This window comes from Pocillopora damicornis, chromosome 3 (assembly GCF_964200805.1).
Source record: "Pocillopora damicornis chromosome 3, jaPocDami1.2, whole genome shotgun sequence".
Lineage (NCBI taxonomy): Eukaryota > Metazoa > Cnidaria > Anthozoa > Scleractinia > Pocilloporidae > Pocillopora > Pocillopora damicornis.
The window spans coordinates 23,321,915-23,341,777 of NC_142672.1; the positions used below are offsets into that span (position 1 = coordinate 23,321,915).

Genomic DNA, 19,863 nt, shown 5'->3' on the forward strand with positions numbered 1-19,863 from the left:
TCTCTACGTTGTGAATGAAAGGACAAGTTTTGCATCGTGAGCGAGCGCATTTAAAAGTTCCAGATTGGTCATTGGTTTGAAATGAACTCCTGACTAAAAAGTTGCCTATGTTTTTGTCACGTTTGAATGAAATAAGTGGGGGTTGCGAAAAGATAGTGCCAGTCTCTGAATTGTTTTGGAGTAATTTAAAATTTTTAAGAATGATAGATTTAACTGCGTGGTTGTGAGGGTGAAATGTAAGAGTAAAAGGAATGCGATCCGTGTTCTCCTTCTCGGCCGTTTGTAGTGCTGCCTGTCGATCGATTTGTTGGGCACGGTGGTAGCCCGCTTGAACGACAGAAACAGGATAGCCGCGTTTATCGAAAAACTGGCACATTGCCTCTGATTTTTCGGAAAAATCAGAGTCGTCACTACATAAACGACGGAGTCTGAGAAACTGTGAAAAGGGTATGGAGTTCTTGACGTGTGATGGATGTGAGGATGAATATAACAAGTAACTATGTGAATCTGTAGGTTTGTAGTAAACACTAGTACATAAGCCGTTGCCTTCAATTGAAATTTTGATGTCTAGAAAAGCCAAAGAATTGTCGGAAATTTCCCAGGTATATTTAAGTGCCGGATGAAAGGAATTGACGGCGGTTATAAATTGAGTGAGCTCCTCTTTGGTAGAGGAGGTAGCGCCGATGCAATCGTCAATGTAGCGGCCGTAGAGTTGAGGTTTTGGGCTGTGGTATTGGCTAAAAAATTGATGTTCGATAAAACCTACAAAAAGATTGGCGTAGCTGGGTCCCATTTTAGTACCCATGGCCACGCCATTAGTTTGTTTGTAGTAGTTACCACCGAATGAAAAGCAATTGAGTGTGAGTACTAGTTCGGCCAGACGGAGTAGTGTTTCAGAGCTAGGTTCCTTAACAGTGCGTTGATCGAAAAAATGTTTGAGGGCCCGGAGACCTTCGTCATTGGGAATGACAGTGTAAAGAGATGTTATATCCATGGTGAAAATAAGTTTGTTTTGGTCGAGGAAACTAAAGTCACGAAAAATTTCAAGTGCGTGTTGGCTGTCCTTAATGTAAGACGGTAGAGTTTTGACGATAGGTGCCATAATTTTGTCTAAATAGCTGGAAATAAGTTCAGTGGGACAACTGCAGGCAGAAACGATGGGTCGACCTGGGTTGTTAGATTTGTGGATTTTAGGTAAAAAGTAAATACGCGAAGTTCTAGGAGTAGTAATGATGAGATTTTTAGCAGTGGCCGGCAATTCTTGTTTAGCTATGAGATCGTTAATCGTATTTTTGACAATGTTTTGGTTAATTAAAGTGAGATCTTTGTCGACTTTAGCATAAAAGGAGGTGTCAGAAAGTTGCCGCAAAGCTTCTTTTTGATAGAGGTCGGCCCGCCAAACAACAACTGCACCGCCTTTGTCGGCCGCCTTAATGACAATGTCTTTGCGTTTTTTTAGACTTTTTAGTGCCGACCACTCTTCCGAAGAAAGATTGGAAAATTTGGTGTTACGATTGAATTTAAGTTTGTTGATATCGTGGCGACATTTTTTGAGGAAAAAATCTAAAGATGAGAACTGGCCCTCTGGGGGAGTCCATTTAGACTTTCGAATCTGGAGTGTTTTGAAAGTATCTTTGTTCGAGGTGTTAGAATCATCCTCTTTGTCATGAAAAAAGGCTTTCAACTTATTTCTTTTTGTAGGTTTTATCGAACATCAATTTTTTAGCCAATACCACAGCCCAAAACCTCAACTCTACGGCCGCTACATTGACGATTGCATCGGCGCTACCTCCTCTACCAAAGAGGAGCTCACTCAATTTATAACCGCCGTCAATTCCTTTCATCCGGCACTTAAATATACCTGGGAAATTTCCGACAATTCTTTGGCTTTTCTAGACATCAAAATTTCAATTGAAGGCAACGGCTTATGTACTAGTGTTTACTACAAACCTACAGATTCACATAGTTACTTGTTATATTCATCCTCACATCCATCACACGTCAAGAACTCCATACCCTTTTCACAGTTTCTCAGACTCCGTCGTTTATGTAGTGACGACTCTGATTTTTCCGAAAAATCAGAGGCAATGTGCCAGTTTTTCGATAAACGCGGCTATCCTGTTTCTGTCGTTCAAGCGGGCTACCACCGTGCCCAACAAATCGATCGACAGGCAGCACTACAAACGGCCGAGAAGGAGAACACGGATCGCATTCCTTTTACTCTTACATTTCACCCTCACAACCACGCAGTTAAATCTATCATTCTTAAAAATTTTAAATTACTCCAAAACAATTCAGAGACTGGCACTATCTTTTCGCAACCCCCACTTATTTCATTCAAACGTGACAAAAACATAGGCAACTTTTTAGTCAGGAGTTCATTTCAAACCAATGACCAATCTGGAACTTTTAAATGCGCTCGCTCACGATGCAAAACTTGTCCTTTCATTCACAACGTAGAGAAAATATCGGGACCCAAAAGATCCATTAAGATCATTGATCACTTTACGTGTACCTCCGCCAATGTTATTTACTGCATAACTCTTATTGCAATAAGTTATACATCGGCGAGACAGGAAGACGACTGGGTGACCGATTCCGAGAACACCTTCGCGATGTGGAAATAAATGACAAGGACGCATCCAAGCCAGTCGCTAGACACTTTAATCTTCCTTATCATTCTAAACAGCATATGGCAGTTTGCGGCCTTTCCTTACATCTAGGCAGTTCGGAAAGCCGTAAAACACTAGAACAAAAATTTATATTTCAAATCGGCACCCTTAATCCCCACGGAATCAACGAGCGCTTTTCATTCAACTAATTTATTCCTGTTTTTTCGTCACCATATTCCCACCAATGGCGTAGCTCCACTTTCTACATATAAATCCATACACAACCCACAATTCCTCTAATCGCTCTGACGAAGGGCTAACGCTCGAAACGTCAGCTTTTTTACTCTTTACGGTGGCTAATTTACGTTTTCAACCCAGTTGTTAACACTAAATTACCTGCTATAGAGAACAGTGCGGAGAACTTGGAAACCAATTTCGGGGTGTAAAGGGCTAAGTAAAATGTAGCTATGTCGAATACTTAAAACGTTTACCCAATGCGACATTTGTGAACCTTTTTTTGAAGAGAGATAGGTGGGGGTAGCAAAACCTTATCTGAACAACCGATAAAAACTGAACAAATGATAAAAAGATGACTCGGAAATAGTGATTTATTGAGCATGGACAAAATAAGTAACGTTTCCATTGAAAATTGCGCCTTATATAGAATGATCAAAAATGGCCCCAAAAAAGTTCATATCTAAACTCGTCAAGTGCTGCAACTGCGTTTGGTGACTGCACGTAATAGTTAGGATCTCTAAAATTATTGAAAAATAAGATGAAAGAGCTTTCTAGGATATGAAAGTATTTAATTTATACGGTGCAAAAGCCTTTCTGTTTACTTGGAATTGGCGTAAACTACAAATTAGAATTAAAATGTTGTGGTTTCTGAAAATAAAATTAGAATATCGCGCTCTACTTCGGCATCAACTAAATTTTTACTTATAGTAAGAAAAATTAGCAAAGTTATTGTTTACAGTGAATAACCCACTAAATTATTCTATTTTCAGGAATCGCTTGATTTTCACAATTGCATTTTCAATTTATTTGTTCTGATTATACTGCCTCCTTCTCTTTGTCCTCTTATTGGACCCTATGAAAAAATGCAGATAGAACTTTGCTAGTATTATTCGGCTGTGGACGAAAAAGAACTTTTTGAACTCATTTCACTCAAATTTAAGTAGCCAGTTTGCTCATTATTTTTGCTTTCATTGTTTTCTTGTATTGTCCCATTGATATTTATAACAATGATTCCAAATTTGCATACGTAAACTGAAAATGTAAGTCACAACACAGAGTTTGTAAAAAGGCTGTCTTCGAACCGTATTAAAGTACATTTCTTCTGAGTTAAGATTGGTGTTTCTACACCAAAATTGAGAAAGGAGATCGAAGAAACGAACAGTTTAGAAGAAATATTTGTCATCAGTTTGGTATTTGATGTTTCGCAACCATCAGCAGTTAAACAAAATTTGTCATGAGAGACAGTAATATCTGAATACACATGGAGTTCGCCTCTAATATTCCAACATAATCTATTGTATTTGTTTTTGAATGCAAAGTCTTGCGTCAAGCTCAAAAACGCCCCGATCAGGCTTCAGTGAGTTGTGAAATTAACTTGTGGCAAAATTATTTTCTCTTGCTTGTGACAATCACAGCTGGACAGCAGTAAGGTCAGCAAATTATGTCAAGAAATTTCCTTTCTAAGACTTTTTAGGATTGTCCGTTTGTTCAATTTCTAATGAAACATTTCTTAGGCCCTCAAAATGATTTAAACAAACTATCGATTGTGGCAACAATGAAACAAAATACATGTAGATATGGGTATATACTGACCGAAGTTATGTCAGCAGTGCTCTAATTTGTAGCTGGCTAACTGCTCATATCCACTCAATTTGCGTGAGGTTTACTAATGAACGTATCATTTACCAACTTGGTTCTTATCATAGGTTATTTACACTACATGAAACATAGGGTCGAACGAGAGGAAATCAGTGCGTTTGAATGAGCATTTTACGCAAGCGCAGAGACAAAGCATCCCACACGGAAGCGATATCAGAGTAAGAGGATATAAATTGTTCACGCACACAAGGGTTCTTTGAGGTCCGGATGGTTGAGGGTTACCAAATCCAATTCTTGACCACCCCTCATCCGCTACTTTGACCTCATTTTATTTTACTTCGATGACAATTTTTGACTTGATGTATCGTGCTATCTGTAGTCGTAATGAGTAAGCGTTTTGTCCACTATTTGAGAATCGCAACGGTTTACTCTTAAAGCAAAAAATAAGACAATTTAGATGAAATGAGTAGATGGAAGCTTTATCGGATTCCATGATTACCCGCAAGGATTTGAATGGCGAAAAGTAAGATTTGGCGCAGTCTCTTTGTTCTCTTGATCCATACCAAACAAAATTGGCAAGGTAAAATTGAAAATATTCTGCTTTCCATCGATCAGAATTTATTATGTTCTGCGATCCGAATCGGACCGCATTTTTCATTACCTAAGTAATGCTTATTGATTAGATTGGATGAGTTTTCCTAACCGTGTTGATCTAGCTTTTTGGTATACAATTTGGACTTTTGTTTGAAAATGGCAAGAGTTTTCTTTATGAAGTCAAGGGTAAGAAATGCGAGCGAATGGGGCTATTTGTTTTGTTATTTCTTTGCAAAAATATTCGCAAGCTGAAACTGCAAGTCTTTTGCTTTCAGAATAAATAGTGCTCCTCTATCCGAATTATTCATTATATATAACACAAATAAGCTGTGCTTGCGACACAAGCCAACGTAAATACTACGGAAACCTTCAGTTCGTGATTTGCAATCAGAGTGACAAGAATAGGCCATTTTAAAAATTTGTTTACCCATTGCAGGTCTTAAAGGAATTCCATGATTCATCTTTTGTGCATCATGCGTACATATGCAAGTGAATAAGAGAAAATTTTAAGGAAACATCTCTTCAGGTCGGTATTGTCACCTAAAATAAGTAAACTTAATTTAAAAATAACAGGTCTAATAAAGCCATGACAGGAGTGGGCTCCTGCCCATGAGTATAAAGTGGCCTAAATGGGTCATTTTCGAAAAGGGATATATGTCCCGATAGGAGGGTTTATATAAACTTCCTACACAAGAAACGTGCCCATATCAACCCAGAGAACAACGATCTGTTTCACATTCATCAACTTCTCCTTTTCCCTAGTGGACAAGCAGGCGAAAAACTTTACGTTGCTTAGGGTTAGAGTTACGCGTGTCTCGTTGTTATGTTATAATTGTTTGTCTCACGATGAAATCACTTCAATCAGCTGTGGACTGTACACCTAAGAAGAAGAGATCCACTTTGGAAGTGACTACATCGCGAAACAAACGATTAGAGCGGATTTTGTAGTGCACGCGAAGCAAAGTCCCATACAAATGAAAAAATTGGTAGGAGCCAATCAAGCTCAGAAAATTTCATCTATCGCGTGACCTCTTGACCGACCGTTCGTTCCATGAAGGCAGTCGTATCCTTAGAGGGAAAATATCATCATAGTTCAAAACAAATTTCATCGCAACTTCATATTACACTTAAACTTCTACAACTCAATTGACTTCACCTATATCAACATCTTTTCGCCAATATTTATTTTCCGACACTCATAAATGTTTGAGTCCCACAAAGCTGCGTACAGTTAGATGGTTGAAAATTTGTTTCCATAGTTATCCCACAATGAAACAGTTTTAAAAGTGATAGTTATAGATGCTCTACTTATGTTATCCGCACTTCTGAAGATAATCATATCAGAATTCTTCCATAAACCTCGGTCGTCATTAAACAAAACCTTGAGCAAATTTCCAGATGAAATACCTGAGAAAATCTTTAAATTCATTTGCTTGATCTGAAAAAAATTAGCGATTATTTTAGTTTATAGAAAGACGAAAGAAACAAACAAAAAAAATATCTTATTTTTCGTATTGTGTGCAAATAAGTGATTTTTATGGCGTTTTGCCGTTTCTAAAGCCGAGTTTTATCGAAAAGCAGAATTACCAAAAGTAATCACACATACATTAGATAGATTACATACCGCGGAGGATACAATTCTTGAATTAGAGTAAAATGCATGAGTTCGCGATGTTCGTCATTAACAGATATGAAATCTTATCTATTTTACTTTGTTAGGCAGCAGAAAATTGTGCCTTATTTAAGAACGTACTGAATATTTGAGAATAATGACTAAGGGACAAAAATAGGAGGTCAAGTGAGTGGAAGAGGGGAGCATAAAGCCAAAGTTTGAGCAGAACTTCGATTTGATAACCCTCAACCGTCCGGACCTCGGCAATGCCAGGAGAGAAATTTGGTTTAAGTATCCTTCGAGTTAAAGAATACCTTCTTTGTGGGAGTAATTTACCAAGAGAACTAGCTACCCAGCGTGACTTTATAGAACTTAGAAAACAAATGATTCTAAATAATTCTTTACGAAAGAAATTTGTAACATAACAGAATGGGTCAGCAATAAAAACCTGACTGTAAGATTGAAGAGAGAATAAAGTTTTTCTCAAATTGCTCTTACAGTACGTAATTTAGCACAGCCGTAATTTACATTGAGTGGCTCACTTAAATATTCTGATTTCACATTTCCATTTTAAATTTGTTCTTCTTAGAATTTGCCATATATTGAACTCGGCGAAACAATTATGAGAGTAACTAATAGTTGTCTACCATTTGAGTGCATAAAACTTATATTTCTCAAATACTAAAAGCCCAGGCTAGTTTCCATATTATTTTTGCATCCATTGTTTTCTTGTATTGTCTTACGGGTAACAACTTTAGCTGCAGTTATTTCAAATTTGCATACGTAAAAAGAAAACATAAGTTGCATCACAGAGTATTTGATAGAATGTCTTCGAGTGATATTTCTAAAAGTACGTTTTTACTCAATCAAAATTAGGATTTCTACGAAAAAAATTCTAAAAGACCTTTTCTGGTAAATAGAGATCGAAGAAAATGTATTTTCACGCAAAGGAACAACTAACTCACAAGAAGAAATGACCATTAATAAAAATTTCGAAGAATTAACCCGACTAATCAAGAGTTTGTTGGTAAAAGTCGAATGTTTGACTTGGACAAAGCTAAAACCGCCATGTTGTCTTATGTGTTAAACTTCAACAACTCGAGTTCAGCAAGGGCTTGATTTTACTAATGAGGAGGTGGAGATGTTTAAAGATACTTTGAGTAGTAAAGCGGACTGCACGCAGGTTACCATCTTGGAAAAAAGACTCAAAGACCTCGAGAACCGATCAAAAGGAAACAACATTGTCATCTGGATCATTCCTTGAGGCGCTGAGAAAGATTCTTCCTATCAAGACATCGTGAGTAATATACTGAGACAGCACATGAAGTTTGAAGGCGACCTGGAAATAATGCTCGCTCATCGAATTAACATAACAAGGTAAAGTACAACTGAAAATAATACTTCACCGCTAGCGAGACCCGTGCACGTGTATTTATTACGTTAAACAGATGGCAGCCGTATTCTCCGAAAGGCCGCGCCAGCTTTAAAGGATAATCCGTTCTTGGAGGCAAATCTTTACATCTCTGACGAAGTAACGAAGAAAGTGAGAGAAAGAAATATAAAAAACAATAAACACATCATTTACCAGCTTGGTCCTTATCATAGGTTATTTAGACTATATGAAACATAAAGTCGAGTGACAGGAAATCTGTAAGTTTAAATGCACTTTTTAGGGATTTTTATGAGCGGTCGAAACTTTAACTGAGTGCAGTTGGAATTTTCCTATAAAATTCTAAAATGATCTATTGTATATGTTTCTGAACGCAAAAGTATTGCATTAAGCTCAAAACTGCTCCGATCTGGCTTTGATACAAAGTGACATTAGCTTGTGAAGAGAAAGTAATTATTTTCTTTATTCTTGTGACAGTCGCTGCTGATCACATATTGATCATGATAAAAATCGAAAGAACCATGCATACTAGGTTTGTGATATAATAAACAACATTATGTCAGCAAAATGCCCACACGTAATGAGGTTTATGAATAAACACTTTTTACCTTGGTTCTCATCATAAGTTATTGCTAAAAATTGAACAAACGGTCAAATAAGAGAAATATTTTAAGTGGCTATGGGCTTTTTATGCAAGCGCAAAGGCAAAGTATCCCGCAAAGAACCGATACGAGAGTAAGATGAAATAAGTTTTCATGTTTTTCTTCATCATATCGAGGTGCGGAAAGTTGAGGGTTACCGGATGTAAATTACATCATTCTCTTCTTCGATCTCACTTTTCATTACCTTTAATGACTCAAAGGCCTCAAATGTCGACCCACATTGACCCAAACTGTTCCAGCGATCCAATTATCTCGAATGACCCAACTGCCTCGAATGACCTAATTGATTTCAGTGAACCAACAGCCTGACATGACCCAATCGGCTGACAAAGAATAGCTATGAGTAAAGAGCAATGAAAGTTCGTAAAAAAAGGGTGTAAAGATTCATAAAGATAATTGGAGAGAAGGAAAGGCTAGCTGTGCATAAAGACCGTTTAAGGTCTGTAGAGAACAGTGCGTAAAGATTCGTTAAGAAAATTAAAGACGCGTAAAGATTATCTCTGCGTAAAGGCCGTTAGTGGTCCGTAAAGAACAGTGTGTAAAGATTAGTAAAGATATTGAAAGACGCGTAAAGCCTAACTGTGGGTTAAGAGAGCTAGAGGTCCATTAAAAGTCTGTAAAGAACAGTGCGTAAAGATTCGTAAAGAGAATTAAAGACGCATAAAGACTAGCTAGCTGCGCGTAAAGAGTGTTAAAGGTCCGTCAATTACAGTGCGCAAAAATTCCTAAAGAAACTGAATGAGTTTACGAAGAAACATCCAAATCACTCTGTAATTCACTGATGACCGATCAGACACATTTATTTCACTTATGTTTTTAGTTCTTCCGATAATGATCCTTGAACTATAACCGTCATAATCTACGCCCTTTACGCGCCTTCAATATCGATTACAGGGTCTTTGTGCAGTCTCTGCGTTAACGCATGCTTACGGAACACGGAATTTGTTTTTTACGCAAGAAATGAAGAAGAGTAATGTGGCGATTTCATGCTGCGTTATAATATTAATTTTATTACTTTACAAGCCGCATCAGCAGCCGAAGTTACTAATTCATATACAAACTTCCTCAAGATAGTTGTTCTGAAAATCTATATTTATAATTTCATTGATTTATAATTGCAATTTCTTAACTTTTCAATTTCGTCAAAATCAGGTAATCAAAGTGCTCTGTGAGCAAACTCGTGAATTGACACATGATTTTTTTGGATTACGTTTAATGTTATCTGGTTTAGGGAATTTTGTGGTTGATTGTCATATCTAGAGTACGAGCAGTAGTTCAGTGTTCGCTAATGTAGCAGAGAAACAAAGTAACGTTGGGATAAGAAGGCATTACAATTGAAATGATCATGCTATTGCATTTGACAAGGGTGGATGATGTCATGTGTTTTAAACGTATATCATTTATGTTTCTGGTTCAAAAGAAAAGATTGGAAGTAAATGTGGGTGAAAAGTGAAATTTGCTGTAAATATTAGAAAATCAAGGCAATACTTTCTTAATGAAAACATTAACGATTCCCTCTTTAACAAATGAGACAAACGGGAACGAGTTTTGAGTGATATAACTAAGCCAAGACTGCCACCGTCATTTTGGATCTCTGCCTGGGTAGATTTTAGTCACGTGCTAGGCAACGTATGATCAATAACAAGATAGAATTTCATTTCAGGCCTATTTATCAATTTTGTGGTGTATAACTTTCGCATTTTAGTACGTAATATGTATTTTGAATCTTCAAATTGTCTTGAAACTTAAAAGAAAATTGTTCTTTAAAAATTCACTGAAAATCGGTAGCTAATATTGTTTGTTTAGGTGTTATTTGATTTTCGTGTTTACTTGTAATTCCGTTAGTCGCCGGCATCTGTTGTTTCACACAGGAAAAACACACGATACGAAACGTAATGATCGATTTTGTCCTCAATCTCACGCCGTAACAGAAAAAGCTTTTTAACATCTGTAAACTCCGAGCGTTTCGCAGTAAGTGATATTTTCAATGAATATTCGGATCGTTTTCAAGTTCAAGGCTGGTAAATTATAATTTTATGAAAAACGAAGGTTGTTCTGTTATTTCAGTGTGAACCTTGCATGCCTGCCGGTCGCTGGCGCCGCTTGTTGAAACTAAAACGAAAAAAAAATTATTTTAAGATTATCATTGGCTTCTTTGTCACCCCACCACTATTCTTAGCAACAAAGGTCGCCATTTCGTTTGTTTATTGCTAGCAAAAAACTATCAAATGCACTCAAAAGCCTAAAATCGAAAAAAAGTTTACAAGAATCGACAAATCGAGCGAGCGAGCAAGCGCCATTCCCCACATCGTATCTACAACTCGCTCTTGCGCATGCGTGCAATTCACGAGTTAAAAACCATGCTCAAAACCATGATCGGTTTGTTTTCATCGCAAATATTCAAAAGAGATATTGAAAATCCGTTGCAGAATCATAACGGAAACAGACAACAGCGGAAACGTCCTGACTTAAATATGACGGAAACATGACTTGACATATCCGTTCAGGAAATATGACGGAAACTTGGAATCGCTAAGAATTGGTATAACACGTTTCCGCAAAACGTAAATGTAGCGGAAACATGAAGCTCTATGTTTCCGTCACATTCAAGAAATGCGGAAACGTGAGATTTCGTCCTATGCTAGGTACTGCTAATTGATTAAATTTGATGAGTTTTCCTATAATCGTGTTGATCTAGCTTTTTGGTCTACAATTTGGACTATTCTTTCAAAATGGCAAGAGTCTTCTTTATGAGGTCAAGCGTAAGAAATGCCAGCGAATGGTACTCTTTGTTTTGTTATTTTTTTGCAAAAGAATTGCAAGGTTTTTGCTTTACATCAGAAATTATAATGCTCCGTTATCCGAATTATTCATTATAAAACAAAAATAAATAAGCTGTGCTTGCGACACAACCTTCATCACGTGAGTTGCAAACAGAGTGACGACAATAGTCTTTCCTGAATTTGTTTACTCATGGCAGGTCTCAAAGGAATTTTCCAGCTTTATCTTTTGTGCGTTATATGCGTACGTATGCTCGTGGATAAGACTGAGGAAATTTGAAGGAAACATCTCTTCAGAGTATTATCACCTAAAATAGGTAAACAAAATGATCTACAAGCAAGAGAGCTCTATTAAGCCATGAGTTTCAAGTGACCTAAATGGGTCATTTTTCAAAAGGAATATGTCTCATTATAAGGGTCTATATAAACCTCCTACTCAAGAAACGTACTCGATCAACCCAGAGATCAAAGATCTGTTTCGCATTCATTAACTTCTCCTTTTTTTTCTGGTGGACAAGCGGGCGAAAACTTTACGTTACGCGTGCGTCGTTGTTATACTATAACTGTTCGTGCCAAATGGAGGCAATATTTACATAATCTGGGCAAGGAGTTTAAAGCCCGATTGCGGGTCTTAGTCCTAGGTTAAGGACTATTTCGGATTCTACCTCCAAAATCTGGATCCTGTAAAAGTTGCCTGATTACCAAAACTGGGGGTAGAGTCTTAAAAAAATATAGCAGTTTGCATAATCAATCCTCCTCCATTAAAAACCGCAAAACCTATGTAATGCGGTGGAAAAGTTGATCATTCAGTTTTGTTATCTAAGTGCCTTGGAGGACCAAAGGGCAAAACTTATTTTTAAAAGTTTATATTATTTTTGCTTCTCTTTTAATCTACCAATTCTTCAAACATGTCAACTCACTCTCTCACTCCGCCCCGTCTCGCCGCAAATGCCAAGATGCCAAATAGCACCTTCTTTGAGAAATGATGAAAAATTAAAAAAATCAAAGGATCTGCATGGAAAGGTCGACTAACTTCGCATCTGCCGGGTTAAAAAATTGTTTCAAAACTTTCTTTGATACTTCGATTCAGTTGTCTCATGATGTCTCATTAACTGCGAGAACGAGAACTGAGGTCTGTAAATGGACAGTCAGGGAAAATATCAAACACTGACGTCTTTCCATGACCATATGGCAATTGGTGGTGATGGTTCGGAAAAAGTGCAAACAAGCTGTTGGGACTGGCATCGCAGTTTGCAAACTGTACTATGATGTCATTAGATCTGAAACCCTGTATTTGATGATCAAGTTAGTACCATATTTGAAGCAATATATCATCATAATTTTTTTTTAGAGGGCACGGTAACGAATCCTGCAAACTGATTGGTTCTTTACCCGGTCAGTATTTTCCTATCTCTGCCCACGGGCCACGGTAACGCTTTCGTGAGTCGCCGAGTACTTCTCAACTTTCGTTGCCATTTTTCATAAATATACCTCGTTTTGCCCGCTGGGCAGTATTTTTAAGCAAACACATCGGTCACTACTCAAGCCGACTTATGAATCCTCTCTTTTCTCTCTCTCAAATCACTTTGGTTGGCAGAAAAATATTGGTTTCAGAATGAGTTTGCATAAGCAATAGTGTCATTACGTTGGTTGACAAGGGCCTAAAAACCGTCTACAATTGATTTTAATCATTCGCAAAAAGTACCTAGAAAGTTAAAACGTGAGGTATTTGGTTACAGGTAAACTGATCAATGGATCTTTCATTTATTTAATATCTGAATTTTCTCAAACAATTTGTTCGTAGTGAAAGAGCGAGCGAAGTTTTAATTTCAGTTCGACAATAAATATACGCTCTCGGTGAGTCTTTCCAGGTCCGTTCAATATGGACATTTAGACCATAAATTGCACAACAAAAACGGAAGGAATTTATTGAGAAAAGGACGCAGTAAATCCTCTTGTGTCTCGTTGGAGTGTGCCGTTCGAATTTAGTTTTTTTGGAGGAAAGACCAGATTTACACACGCCGTTGTAGCAAACAAACGAGCAAACTCTCACAACTTCAAAATAAAAAATTTGAATTTACTCACAATTACTTTCCTAGCCGTTTACTTAATGAACAAAGGTAAAGCTTCGTATGTGAATGAATCGTCGATGAGAGCGAATAATACTTTCCGTGAGATCATTGACTATTTTTTAAGAAAACATTGTCGTGACAGACCTTGCCAAACTAGTTCCGTTGTTTTTCAAATCTTCTTGCGCGTTTTTTTCTTACGCGCTCTCTGATTGACAGGTGTCAGATTGCGACAGATATTTGTAAAAATAATGTTTCAAACTTTGTTGGAAGCCTTTTAAATCACCCTTATCATTACGCAAGTGAAAATGTTTCAGTGAAGTATCTCTCTTTAATTTGTATCACCTTTACTTTAACTACCATTTACTCGCTCAAAAATTGTTCAGTTTATGGAAGATCTTGCCGTATTTACGGCCCTAAATCATTCGGGTTCTTTCGAAATGTATTTCATTACGTTAAAAAAAATAATGTTATTTAACGGCTAAGGGTCGGTCCGTATGGTAAAAAACTGTGACCTCGGCCTTGAAAATGCTGCCCTCGGCCCACGGCCTCGGGCAGCATTTTCAAGACCTCGGTCACAGTTTTTCACCATACGGCCCTCTCAGCCAGCAAATAACATGTATTTATTTATCCGCAAAACCAACCGTTAATAACATTTGCTCTCATGCATGCGGAACATATTGTTTATTCCGTTTTCTGTAAAAGCTTTACATAGCATGGAATAAAAGTGAACAGATAAGGAAAAGAAAATTTAGCCGCATGTCAAAGTTTTACAGGGTAATTTTAAGGTTGACTTATTATTTATGATTGAACTGCGGTTGGTCTATGCGGACGACTTTATCATCACTGACCGAAGATCGTGGCTAAAAATTGGACCTGTTATCCTGTAGATATAAAATATATACTTCACCTATATTCGTTTGACTTTTAGGACAGATGGTAAAATTGCGTGGTTTTTTTAAAGTTGCCAGGATGAAAACTAGCTAAAGCATCAGTTTAATTGCAATGCTAACGTCATTCATGCTGTGTAAACATACGTACAGGAGCCATTAGGGACCTTAGGCAGTCAGGACGGCAACGCCAAGGAAGACTTCGATTAAAAAATGAATTTCTGCCTTTAATTAGAATTTCAAAAATAGTTGCATGTGTTTACCGTCTCATACGGCGCCACACCTCAACTTCAGCATAACGTATTAAATAAGCGTTGAGTTCCAAATGGAAATTAATATAATTTGCCGTCGCGGTTTCGGTTTGCAGACGACGCAATTTGTGGTGATTTCACGTTGTTTTTTTGCATGGGACGGCTAAGAAATGCATAAAATTTTCAAACGCACGTGCTGCGCTATTGTTCTGCCAATTAAATCTATTGTTTTTCCATGTCCTCGTTGCCGTCGCCGTCGTGGTTTGCTTAAGGTCCCTAATTAAATCTATTGTTTTTCCATGTCCTCGTTGCCGTCGCCGTCGTGGTTTGCTTAAGGTCCCTATTATTGACTCTCTGAAAACCATCATGAATTTAATATTACGTGGCGATGAAACCTTTAAGATAAAAACAGTGGACTGACAGTTCAGTCTAGTAATCACACAAGAAAAAAATTGAAAAATTCCACTCTTATGTGTGGGTCAGGGACAAGTAAGACTCTTCAAAGTTTCATTACAAGTAAGACTCTTCAAAGTTTCAGTGTTACGGTATAGAAACACGACGGTACGAGGTTTCTAACAACGATTCATTCTGTAGTCATAAGCAATCTGGATTCTTTTACTTCTGCACGCAGTTGCCCAAAAAACATCGCGGGACTGAATATCCCCGGCTAAAACTGAGGATATCCAAGTGATTAAGATTCACACACCAAACTTCTAACGGAAAAATTGGAAAATACTTTCAGCTCAGCCCAGCGTATGTCTCGCGGTGTTGCCAAAGAAAGCAGAAATTTGCATCTTCCTATTGAGAACACTGTTAAGGATGCTTATTGTCTACTAGCATTTGTAATTATTGTTTCTTCTATTCCAACATCATCAAACTGGTCCATTGAAAATATTGTTTAAGAGTTCATGAAAAAGGGAAAGCAATGGACTCTTAAATTATATGATCCTTAAACGCTCTGTAATATTTAACTTGGTGTAGGTACAGCCATGAAAGCTGTTATGATGGTACTAGCTCTCACAGCTTCCGTGTCGAATTTGACAGCAGCTATTCAAAGCCGTTCGTCCTTTCTTCAAACGACGAAAGATCGCTATCTAGTAGGCCATGTGATCAGTGATCATCGGAAGGTGTCCAGCATTTCATCATGTGCACAACTCTGTCTGAAAAGACGTCCATCTTGCCGCTCAATAAACTACGGGGGAGAAGAAGGAGAAAAGATTTGTGAGTTAAATAATAAAGGATTAGAGAGCGCTAATGCAGAGTCTTCTTCCTTTGTTTCTATGCCTGGATTTGTCTTTGCTCAGCTTCTCAATTTTGAGGTTAGTGCAGATGAAAGTCTGGAAATGATCCTAACCAAATTTATACCAATTTATAGAAAAGGAACAAAATAAAGTAGTGCATTTACACTATCTTTATAAATTTTTTTAAGACTAATGATAGCATGCCATAGTAAAGGAAATAAAGACGCGTCGGCGATTTATCCCCCATAGGCCTCTGTTTCATAGGTGCGATCTTTTAAGCTGCGTAGACTTTTAAACTGCAGCAAATGGATGTAAAAATACAACTTTTTCGGAAAATTATCTCCGCCACTGACCCACTAAAATATGGGTATAAGCATGCTAATCTCATTTACATGTACCCTTGCATATCATGCCATCGGTAATCGTGAGGAATCATTCCTAGATCAAGGAAGCGAAGGAATGAAAAATTACTTTAAGCTAGATGTTTTGTATTACACGTGCTCAACGATTATAACGTTGTAGAATTTAAGTATTTACTGTAGTATGGTTTACTTTTTAATCCTTATTTGAAATAGTATCACAAGAGTTGCGACGAAATCCAGAAAAAGAACCCTGAGGCGAAGAGTGGTTTATACAAAGTTTACCCTGTGTCAAATGCTGATCCTGTTGAGGTATACTGTGAACTTGACATTGCTGAAGGTGGCTTCACTTTCCCTTCTCACAGCCTCACTTTAAGATCAGATGCTCAACAGATTATCGACGCTCTCTTCAAAGACAAGAAAACCGTGTTGTTAAAGTTATGGAAAAAAATCGATGGTAGCGAGTGGTACACTTTGATTCAGCCCCACCCGAATTATGCTGACGTCGATTTTGGCGTCTTGGTGAACAACTACTCTGGTTACACCGAACCAAACAACGCCTTCATGCAGAAATACGTATTCCTTGGCATCCTCCCTAAATCAGTGGCAAATAAGAAAACAACCCAGGGTTTCAGATCTAATGGCATCATACTAGAGTTTTGGAACTGCGATGCCAATCCCAACAGCCTGTTTGCATTTATTCCGAACCATCATCACCAATTACCATACGGTCATGGCGGGACGTCAGTGTTTGAAAATAGCGGAATCGCAGTAAACTGGCGCTCCCATGCCAAAGCTGTCACGAATGGCGGTCCCAAAACGCCAAACGAGTTCTTCTTCTTGACCGAGCTGCATTTTGGTGGCTGTGGCTGTTACACTTCAAGCGACCGCTGGAAGAAGTTTGGTTATAATTCTACTGCCATTGGACTCCGCTGATCGATGTTTTCATCATGAAATATTGGCTCTTTTGTTTGCTAATAGATGACTTGTAACTCGTCACCAGTCAGCAAGGATCATCACCCACTTTTCAGAAGGTTGCTAAATACTATAAATGACCAGTAGATGAGTTGGCATGAGAACAGAAAATATGCAAACCTTTAGTTTGGTAGATTACTTTACACCGAAAGCTGCCTCATCTGTCTTAACATTTTACATGATTTTTTATGTTCTGTTTGTATAATTTTACCTTTCATATTTAATCACCAAGTTCAGAAGTTCTTTAAGTACCTAAGGAAAATCCAAACTAATGATAAAAATAACTACAATAATGATAATAATAACAATAAGTTCACATCTATGATTTTCATATATTTACACTCATTTATTCATCGCTTCACGGGTTTACTTGGAAGCAACATATGGGCCATCTCCCAGTTGGCTTGTTAGCTCAGTTGGTAGAGCACTGCATCGGTATCGTAGAGGTCAAATTCCGTCAGTACGGGCCTAAATTTTTTTCTGGCGAAAGTAAGGGTAGAAAGTATTCTTTGCCCAAGTATCTCCAACGCTACTGGTAACTACTTCTTTCGCTGGCCTCCTCCATGTAAACACAATAATTTCGGCCCTCCGCGTAAAGACGTATCATTTTAAGCTACTTGAAAGTGTCAAAAGCTTTCTAAACTTTCAGAATGTCGACTTTTCCATCGAAGGACATGGACAAATACGCAGAGTCCATTCCAGTTCGATTCATTCAGGGCATGCGTGTTGACGAAGTTATCAATTATGCTATTTTCATTTGTGGAACGGAAGATACTTTTGTCTTCCGGTGGACGTGGTCGTTGTCGAACCAAATAAAAGCTAGTTGGTAGAGCGAATGAAACGAGAGAGATCTGAAATTCAGTGGCAAGGAGGTTATAGTCGCGTGGGAACACACCGTTTAGTAACCCTTTCAAATGAGAAATTATCGAAGCAAGAAACCAAGTGCTGTAGTCTCCTCTAGAAACTTTTCCATGTACAATGTGTTCAAACTCGTAGGTTATTCGTCAGCTTCTTCCTGACTCCATCATCTTTACATTTATTTCGCGAAAACCCTGTTTGAGTGAACCATGCAATGATATTGAAAATTTCCTATAAGTTCAGGTTAAAGCGAAATACAAGTGGTCCCATGGAAGGCATTGCCGTTTTTTGTAGATTGTTTTCGATGGGACGTATACCACCCCGTGTTTAATATGGAGTTTGCAGTTTCTAGAGCCGGGGTTTATTGAGAAATTGAACTGACCGGGAAGCGATCACTACTTGATTAAAAGTTTCCCACCAGAGAGGGACAATTTTTGAACTTCACGATGCTCGTTATTGACGGACTCTAAATGGTATCTACTTTCATAAATTTTTTTGGGTGGCAAAAAATAGCGCCAAATAAGGTTCAATAAAATATCAAAATTAAGAGGTCAAGTGAGTGGGACAGGGAGTTCGAAAACGGCCGAAGATTGCCAAGCACAACTTCGATCATTGATAACCCTCAACTGTCCTGACTACAGGATAGGGATTGTCATCAATTTGGTATTTGATGTTTCGCAACCGTCAGCAGTTTAATAAAATTTGTCATGAGAGATCGCAACTTTATCTGAATACACATGGAATTCGCCTCTAATATTCTAAAATTATCAATTGTATTTATTTTAAATGCAAAAGTCTTGTGTAAAGCTCAAAAACGCCCCGATCAGGCTTCAGTGAAGTGAGCAATTTACTTCCGGCAAAATTGTTTTCTCTTGTTGTGACGATCACAGTTGGACAGCAGTAACGTCTACAAATTATGTCAGGAATTTTCCTTTCTAAGATTTTTTAAGGATTGTCCGTCTGTTTAATTTCCAATGAAACATTTTTTAGACGCTCAAAATGATTTGAGCAAACTATCGATTGTGGCAACAATGAAACAAAAAACATGTAGATATGGGTATATACTAACCAGCAGTGCTCTAATTTGTAGCTGGCTAGCTGCTCATATCCACTCAAACTGCGTGAGGCTTACCAATGAACGTATCATCTACCAACTTGATCCTTATCGTAGGTTATTTACATTACATGAAACATAAGGTCGTATGAGAGGAAATCAGTACGTTTGAGTGGGCGCAAGTGCAGAGACAAAGCATCCCACACGGAAGCGATACCAGAGTAAGAGGATATAAATCGTTCACGCACTTATGCATACTTCGAGGTCCGGATGGTTGAGGGTTACCAAATCCAATTCTTGACTACCCCTCATCCGCTACATTAACCTCATTTTATTTTACTTCGATGACAATTTTTGACTTGATGTATCGTGCTATCTGTAGTCGTAACGAGTAAGCGTTTTGTCCACTATTTGAGAGTCGGTTTACTTTTTAAAGCAAAAAATAAGATAATTTGGATAAAACGAGTAGATGGAAACTTTATCAGATTCCATGATTACTCGCAAGAGTTTAAACTGCGAAAAGTAAGATTAGGCGCAGTCTCTTTGTTCTCTTGATTCGTACTAAGCAAAATTGGCAAGGTAAAATTGAAGATATTTTGCTTTCCATCGATCAGAATGTATTATGCTCTGCGATCCAAGTCGGACCTCATTTTTCATCACCTAAGTAATGCTAATTGATT

General features: G+C 37.8%; 1 protein-coding gene across 2 annotated transcripts; it reads left to right on the plus strand.

The window, feature by feature from the left end:
- Positions 1–4,047: 4,047 nt before the first annotated feature.
- Positions 4,048–18,672, plus strand: LOC113675159 (uncharacterized). Of its 2 annotated transcripts, XM_089200634.1 has the most exons (3): positions 4,048–5,568; positions 15,678–16,015; positions 16,513–18,672. In XM_089200634.1, the coding sequence occupies exons 2-3, from the start codon at positions 15,686–15,688 to the stop codon at positions 17,230–17,232; spliced, it is 1,050 nt and encodes a 349-aa protein (XP_089056760.1). In that variant the 5' UTR covers positions 4,048–5,568; positions 15,678–15,685; the 3' UTR covers positions 17,233–18,672. The 2 variants fall into 2 exon arrangements, with proteins under 2 accessions (XP_089056760.1, XP_027047506.2); XM_027191705.2 differs by lacking the exon at positions 4,048–5,568 and having other exon boundaries at positions 15,037–16,015.
- The last annotated feature ends 1,191 nt before the right edge of the window (positions 18,673–19,863 follow it).

Coding starts and splice junctions, on each gene's coding strand:
- LOC113675159 (XM_089200634.1), top strand. CDS start 15,686: ATGAAAGCTGTTATGATGGTACTAGCTCTCACAGCTTCCGTGTCGAAT. Junction 16,016..16,512: donor CTCAGCTTCTCAATTTTGAG/GTTAGTGCAGAT, acceptor TATTTGAAATAG/TATCACAAGAGTTGCGACGA.